General features: G+C 44.3%; 1 protein-coding gene across 2 annotated transcripts; it reads right to left on the bottom strand.

Annotated features, from left to right (window-relative positions):
• Positions 1–2,844: 2,844 nt before the first annotated feature.
• Positions 2,845–7,144, bottom strand: LOC133899590 (iron-sulfur assembly protein IscA-like 2, mitochondrial). Of its 2 annotated transcripts, XR_009906376.1 has the most exons (5): positions 6,790–7,144; positions 6,103–6,233; positions 5,808–5,916; positions 4,793–4,869; positions 2,845–3,192 (listed from the first exon to the last, which is right to left on the bottom strand). XR_009906376.1 is itself a non-coding variant. In XM_062340590.1 (4 exons), exons 1-4 carry the CDS (start codon positions 6,958–6,960, stop codon positions 3,130–3,132), a joined length of 474 nt encoding a protein of 157 aa, XP_062196574.1. In that variant the 5' UTR covers positions 6,961–7,136; the 3' UTR covers positions 2,845–3,129. The 2 variants fall into 2 exon arrangements, 1 of the variants encoding a protein (XP_062196574.1); XM_062340590.1 differs by lacking the exon at positions 4,793–4,869 and having other exon boundaries at positions 6,790–7,136.
• Positions 7,145–8,067: the final 923 nt, after the last annotated feature.

Raw genomic sequence — 8,067 nt, 5'->3', positions numbered from 1 at the left:
ACATTGATGACTTGGCAGGACTATTGGACATGGCATGTAGGCCGATTGGCTGATGTGGCGATGACTTGGCCGAACTATGTGGCAAGCAGTGCTGACTGGGTTTATGTGGACACATGGCAAATTCTGGTTGGCTGCCGAAAGGATGTGGCTCAGATCTAATCTCAACATTTGATCTTGGATCGGATGGCTGGTGAGCTTGGGCGGCTGACTAACGACACAGAAGGGCGGTGACGGGCAAGGCACAGTGGCTCTCGATCGAGAGCACACCAGATCAGCACTCTGGCTCATCGGCTATGTCAGTGTGCAGAGGAACTCGATGAGGGGAACTCGACGATCTTACCTCAAGTGTCGGTGGTTTCGAGGAGGCAGAGAGTTGGTCTAGCAACAACGTGCGACGGTGGTGACTCATTGGCATCGGTGGAGGAGGCATTTCGGTGCACAATGGTCGACTGCAAGCGGCGATACAGAGACACGGAGGCTCAATCAACTCGTGTGCAGTGTCGACGAGGGCAGCAGACCACCAGGACGGCCTGGCAACAAGCGGTGGGGAGTTCGAGCAGCCAAGCAACGCGGAGAGGGTGCTACGACATCGAGCTCGAATCTGTGAGCTGCGGAAAAGGGGCGGCGTGATCTGGGGAGGGCATAGGGCCATCTATTTATAGGCGGGGCTAGAGAGGGCCTGGTTCGAGGTCAGTTAGGATACGTCAACAGCGGCGGCTTCCACCCAAACTTTATATCTTCGTTTGAACCTGGTTCGGTTGGGGATAAGGCGGCAGCAGGTCACGGGAACCACACGGCTTCGATTTGGCAAGTTTCAGGAAGACCTCCCATCCAGCTTTGGCGCAGAATCGACGGGCTTCGACGGCCTACGCATCGATCTTCTGGTTGAAGACGGATCTGACAGGTGGGTCCCACGCGTTAGCAGCACTGAGTGAAGACAGGAAACTGGTTGGCGCGTTTGGCTGGCTAGGCCTGCGGCATGCTCGCGCTAGAGAGAGAGAGGGGCGAGGAGCGGGCTGAGCAGGCTGGGTGAGGGAGAGAGGGTTGGGCCGGGGTTGGGGTTAGGCTAGGGTTTTTATTTGTTTAGGAATTTCCACAAAAGGAAGATAGCAAATGAAATTCAAATAAAACTTCAAATGAAGCCTAAAAATTCTAGAAAATTTCAACAAGCTTTTGAAAACATTTTAGAAGCTAATAAAAACATTTTAGACTTACGAAAGCATTTTGATATTTTGAAAGTTAAAATTCAACTCAGAAGAATTCAAATAAATTCCAGAGGAGCTGAAATAAAATCCAGAAAAAACCAACAACCCAAAATAAAGCCTAAATGCCTATTTTAGCATGAATGCATTCAACCAACTATAACCTAATTCAAATTTGAATTTGAATTTAGAAAATAGGATTTTTCCTATTCTAAGTATTTATTCTATTACTATTTTTAAAAAAATTTAGAAATTCGAGAAATCTGTGTGTGACACGACACCCAACAAACAGCAGCCGCCAACTGACGCCCTCCGCATGTAGACAGCAGCCAGCCAGCCGACGCCCTCCCAGGCCCTAGCTGACGCCCGATGCCTCGCCTAAGCCTTCGGCGACGCCCTCCACGGCTCCACCTCGCCTGATCTGGTGAGTTGTTGCCGGTTTGTTGCACCTCTCTTATTTGCTTGCCGCACCTCGCCTGATCTGTATATGCAATGCAATAGCTGTCGGCTGAATGGCTGTCGGCTCCTTGTTTGCAATGCAATATCTGTATATGCAATAGCTCTCTTATTTGCTTGCCGCACCTCTCTTATTTGAAGTTGCCGCACCTTGCCTAGTGCCTCCTGAATGGCTGTCGACTGAATGCAATAGCTCATTAGCTCCTACCTGATCTTCTTATTTGTATATTCAATAGCTCGTAGCTCCTGTCCGATTGCTGAATTCCTGCTGAATGTGTATTGTGTATTGTATAGTACAATGTGTCTAGGCTAGCTCTTGATGGCAACTTTAAGTAGAACATGCTACCTCATTATTATGTCTTCTAATATATTCTAAATTGAGACTTTTAAATATGTTATGTAATAAAACTCAAGTAGATCATAGTGCTTGCAATAATTGCTGTATTTTTTAAAAAAATTGAACATATCTATGTATTAGGTTTTGTTGATAAAAGTCGTATCTCTGTACGGGTATCAGCCCGATACCGATACCTGTATCCGTATTGGTGTTGTATAGTTCCCAAGTAACTTTGGGCCAAAACTAACAAAGATGGAAAAAAGATGGCAGTGACCTTATTTGCTAAGAGCTGATTAAGTAAATCAGCTATAGTCAAGGGTGTTACCTCATTCTTGGCTTTCGCCATTAGATAAAGTTGGTTAAGAGTAATGGTAAGTGAGAAACAAATAAACACAGCCACAGATTTGAAAAAGAAACAGTTTCTGAAATGAACACTGGTAGTCTCACAAGATGTCAAGCTGAAGGTGTGACTTGTGCTCAACTCTGTCATGCAATCCACATCAACAATAATATTAGCAACATATAAAAATGAAATGCTATTATACTAGTGTGCCATATAATCACAACTTGGTATAGTGTTACAAAGAAATTAATGGTACCAATAACTTTAGAATGGCATAATTAACTACAAGGCACATCCCAGCATCAGACAAGGAAAAGTCTGAATAGGAATAAAAAGAGAATGCTCCTGGTTTCCATAGGAACACAAACCACACTGAACATATATTATTAGGGAAGGGTATCAATGGCATTACAATTTCTCAATCAAACATGTGGAAATGTATTGTTACATGCAGAGATAGAACTATTGAGGATTGATACTAAAAAATTCCCAAAATATCAGTCATATCAGTACAACAAAAGACTGTTCTTATTTAGAATTTTGGAAGAAGCAACAAGATCAATGTTAAAGGCCCGAGGATCACATGTACATAAATTTGTCATCACAAGATTAGAGCGATACATATAGGAACAGAATGTTTGTGATGATATTTTTAACAAATAACAAAATTCAGAAAGAAACATCTTCAGAACTACCAAAAATACCAATTGTACACCCAGTATCTAAAAGGTATATTTTGCTACAGAACACTATTTCCAGTTACCCATCTCTTCAAGATAATAAAGTTGAAGCTATTTGACCATAAAAGAACTCTTGCAGCTGCAGCCCCCAACAGCACTAGGATTTGTTGAGACCTGGATATAGTAAAGGCACATATAAGTCATAATAAACTTACAGAATACAAAATGTTCCCGAGTTGAAGTTTACAATAGGCATGCTGGGGTTTTTTTTTTTAAAAAACAACAGTCATGCAGAATGTGTAGCATGAAATTAACAAAAGTGGCATGGTAGACAAGCGAAGAACTATGTGTCCCTAACAACCAAAACCCAGCCCTCCACAAACCGCCAACCTCCCGGCAAAGGGTAATTGTGTGCACATTCAAAATGATCAACTTTAAAAGCAATGAGAAATGGAACCACATAAAATATCTGTGCTGGGAAAGTTGAGTCAAACATGAAAGCACTAAAAATTGAAACAGCTCATTCATTTCAGAACTCTGTATGATAGACCTCAAGGATTGAAAATAGACTCAGACGATAGCTATTGGTAGTCTTGTTCCAGAATTTTTGTCCACATCAGAGCAAACACCACTATTCTAATGACATCATTTACAGGCAGCAGCATCATATGACTGGAAAACCACAATCACAACAATCACAACGAGAGCCATATACTACAGCAGCCAGCCAATGAAGAAACAGCCTGCCTGATCAGAAGCAAAGCAGAGGCAGATGGAGGTGACACCTCCACAAACGAAAGGAACATCCAGCCCCACACCACCCCACGGCGGTGGGGGAAGCCTCCCATGGAAACAAACCAGCCTCTTCTTTCCTCTCCGTTCCAACCCCCCCCCCCCCACCCCCAACCCAAAAAAAAACCCCAACCTCTCGTATGCAGATGTGTGTTCTCTCTAGCAGATCTGGTCCCGTAGTACCGCCCCCCCCCCCCCCCCCCTCCTGATGTTAAAAGAAGAGGAAAAGGAAGAAAACAGAAAGAAAGATGAGGTAGCCTGCCCATCCAGCCCACCTAAAGCACTTGCCCAAACCCTCCTCTATTCTCACACTAAGGCACGCAGTCCCCATCTCTCTTTCCTCCCCACTTTCTCTCTTTCTGCTCCAACGCAAAGCAGCACCGCCGGCCAGCATCACACACCAACGACTAGCAAATCGATTGCCTATGGACTGCTTTTTTCTCCAATACAATCAGTTTTGCTGGAGACCACCTAATTTGCTTTGTATGCTATTGCGCCCAACTCCGCATGGTCTGTTCGGTACCAGTGGCAGATAGTCCTCTTCAACACAAGCCCCCTCCCAGATCTTAGCAACGGCAAACTCCTCCATCTCCGCCTCCTCTCCTCTCACGTCCCCATTCCTCAATACATCCTGTTCCATGGTATGTCCATGTGGCAACTGGGGAGAGACCCAACCAGCAATGGGACAGCGACCCCATTTACTTTTGACTTAGTCATTCCAGTGTTGTGGAACGCAAATTCAAACTCATGTGACTGTTCTCGGTGGCACCTAGTCAAGTACAGGTGAGCCTGTGAGCACAGTGGCATGGGTGTCAGCAATTAATGCTGCTGAACTTTGAGCAGCGAGCTAGACCCCTTGGCCTCTTGCACGAATTGGTTAGCTTTGTCATTTGATAGCCACACACGGAATGGGTGATTTTTGTGCCTGGTGAGTGTTTCCTTGAGTGGTTCTGTCACCCATGTTAAGCCAGGTTAGCAATACCTTCAATCCACACCTTCTCCCGAATCTTTTTGTTCTCATTCTTCCCCTCACTTTGAAAGGTCTCAAACGAGTAGCAACTAGACAACCAGAACATAATACAGTGAGTTGTGCAATGTGACAGAGTGTCACAGGTCAATAAACTGCTATGTGCAACGGCTAGATGAAAATAGGTGACAATGACTATAACTATCCAGTGCATGTCAGAAAGCAAAGTTGCTTGTTGGCAGATGCTGTACTGTGAACAGTCTAATGTGGCAAAGCTAAAGCAAGATCCAGCCTGGGTAAGATTCAAATTTGAAATTTAAATGAAGGTTGTCCTTTAAGAGACTATAGTTTTCTATTTCTTTGTTTCCTATCTTGTTCCCTTGCTTTCTACCACCTACAAGGCATAGCCTTGTGTTCTTGACTTCTTGTAACATAACAAGTTTTGAAGCAATACAAGATGTTCTGGTGAGCTAAAATTCCACCATTAAGTCATCAAGGGGGAAAAAAAAGGAAGAGTCATATAACTGTTCTTTGTAGTACAGATCATGGAGAAATGAGAAACAAACACAGAACTTTGACTATATATAGTTTACTTTTAACAAAAATGAAAGATGTATTTTTAGGTCCTTGGAAAGGTACCAAGAGGTGTTATAACTTGGGAGGTACCAATTTCCGGTACCTTCTAAGTTATAATTAGTGGTACCTCTCCAAGGATGGTAAAAAAGCTCAAAATGAAAAGATCAAGTCAACAGAATTTCCAAATCCATCTTTAGGTGGCTGGTAGTTCAGTTGAGCATTCTTCCAAGTTTACTATTTTCTACTGCATCAACTATCAAAGAAATATGCAAATGAGCTGAAAGGTGTTCCTGAATGATAATTTATTAAAATTAAAATAGAAGCTATAAGAACCTTCAAGATTCAGCAAGTTTTGAGCTAACTAGTCTAATATGCAGAAAAAAAAAATCTGAATTAAGGTGCCCTTGATAAAACGTTGCAACTAATGAAATGAAGAGCCAAGCTTCAAACTAACCACGAATGCTGAACGTATAAGTTCTTCCTCATAATCCACAGTTGCACCTTTCACAAAGTCATATGAGATGTCATCCACGACTAATTTAACACCATCAGTCTCAAAGACCCTACAAGTAAATTACACAATTGTTGAGGGAAAAAGAAAAGAAAACTCCAATTTATTGAGGAGAACTACAGATTAGTCACAATTGCGATGCATATTAAATTCATAGGCTCCCAGTGAAGCTTAAAGGAATGATTGAATGAATAAAAAATCTAGAAAAACAGTCAGAAACTCAGGATAAATGACTTACCTGTCATCTGAATTTTTCTTGTCATCGAGACAGAAAGAATATTGGAACCCAGAACATCCACCAGCTTCAACGCTTAACCGCAGCATCTTACCATCAGCGGATGGTTCTTTAGCATGTAATTCTTTTAATCTCTGCAAAGTGTTAAATTGCTAAGTGCAATGAAAATAGGAAACTACTACGGATAATAAAGGGGGAAGCATGACAGGAATGTATTCGCTTTCTAGAACATCAAAAGCACATTTTAAGTCAACTTGGTAGAAAGTACCTCATAGAAATGGAAGAGTCCGAAATTTAGCAATTCACAACTCAATTCGTCATAATATATCATCGCAAATTTAATTCAGTTTGCAAACACATATCATGAGTCTTACGTGGTACTATTCTGTATTGGTAGCTCGGGATGAACCAGGACAATTTTCTTTTGTTGGATCCACCCTCCATCGCAAGAGCAACAAAATTAACACTAGGCATTACGGATCGGAACCAATTTAAGCTGGCACCAAAAACTACACAACTATTATATAGAATGCAATTGTAAATCTGAAACAGAAACCGCAACTTCTCTATATTGCACGGTCTCTAACCCAAGACTAATCTTCATCATACCAAGAAACTTAGAAACAAGCCTTCAGATTTGTAAAACTGCAGCGAAATGGCCTATGGTTAGGTAGTAGGGGGGAGACGTACCCGAACGCAACCCTCCGTCATGCGCACGACCTCCGGCTCCCCCGGCGACCGCGACGCCCGCTCGGCAGAGACGGCGGCGGGGGAGGAGGAGAGCAAGCGGTGGTTGGCACGGACGCGGCCGCTGGCCAGAGCCGCGAGGCGGCGGAGCAGGGGCCGCGACGACGACGCCATCGCCGCTGCCTACGCGGCGGCGGTGGGGGTAGCGGAGCGAGGCGAGGCGGTGCGGGGCGGAAGGGGAAATCGGGGTTGGCTTGTGGCGGAAGTTGTGGGCCCCACGCGAGTTCTTTCTTTTCTAGCGTTGCAATGCTAGTTTGCTACCTTCCGGTTAACGGTGATTGCTGAAAGGACAAGTGGATTCAGGCAGCTAAAGGTGATCTCTTTTTTCTCCAGGAAGCTGGTCACCGAAGTCATGGATTGGATGCAGATGCTCCAGTAGACCAGTAGTGCTGGTCCCGTAGGCCGTAAGTTAAGAGTCGATGACTTGTTGTGGTAAGTATTTCATGGCTATATTTCTAAGTTGTGAGAATATATATATTAAGTGATTTATGATGAAAACATATATACCAATAGCAATGGCTTAACATATGTAATTTAGAAATGTGCTTAGAATATGATTGTCGGAGGATTTAAGTCTAGTCGTAGGGATCCCGAGAGACTCCTTTTTAGAGATTCGGCCGGAGATGATCCTGAGTATGTTCGTCGGAGAAATAAATAGGAATGAATACAACTGCCGGTGGTGGTGGAATGACCTAGTGCAAAAAGAAGTAAATGCACCGGAATTTAGATAGGTTCGGGCCGTACGGGGACGTAACACCCTACTCCTGTATGGATACTATAAATGCCCTGAGGAAGTCCCTCAAGGATGTTGCTGGTTACAAGAATGTTGGTCTATCTTAGAGCCTGGGGCTTTTTGTTCTTTGGCCTGTCTCGTGCTGCTCACTTCTCAGCCGTGTTTCTCTTGTGCTGTGTTCTTATCTATGCTTGTGCGCCCTCTCTTTTTTCCATACTTTTCCAGGATGCATTCAGCTATACTTGCTTCTGTGCCGACGACTGCTCTAAATACCCGCCGGCAGCAACGTGCCCTGGACGGGAGGGAGGGCACAAGTTTCGAGACACCATAAATGGAAAGGGCATCATCATTTCCTCTGGGCGAAGTGACCGGGGGTGGAAAATGCGGCACACGCCCGGTCATCCGTTACCATAAATGGCCTGGCGACGGGCGCCGTGGAGGGGGCCCACCGGGCAGCCGCAGAGCGGCCCGGCGTGCCTGCCCTGTCT

This window comes from Phragmites australis, chromosome 18 (genome assembly GCF_958298935.1).
Source record: "Phragmites australis chromosome 18, lpPhrAust1.1, whole genome shotgun sequence".
NCBI classification, from domain to species: Eukaryota; Viridiplantae; Streptophyta; class Magnoliopsida; order Poales; family Poaceae; genus Phragmites; species Phragmites australis.
Note: the sequence above shows the minus strand (reverse complement) of the source record. Positions and strands in the feature narration are given on the sequence as shown.

What these genes read in the sequence shown, in the direction of transcription:
- LOC133899590 (XM_062340590.1), bottom strand. Translation starts at nt 6,960, where the DNA reads ATGGCGTCGTCGTCGCGGCCCCTGCTCCGCCGCCTCGCGGCTCTGGCC. An exon ending in TGACGGAGGGTTGCGTTCGG is followed by an intron (nt 6,234 to 6,789) that starts GTACGTCTCCCC and finishes AACACTTTGCAG; the next exon opens with AGATTAAAAGAATTACATGC. An exon ending in AAGAAAAATTCAGATGACAG is followed by an intron (nt 5,917 to 6,102) that starts GTAAGTCATTTA and finishes ATTTACTTGTAG; the next exon opens with GGTCTTTGAGACTGATGGTG.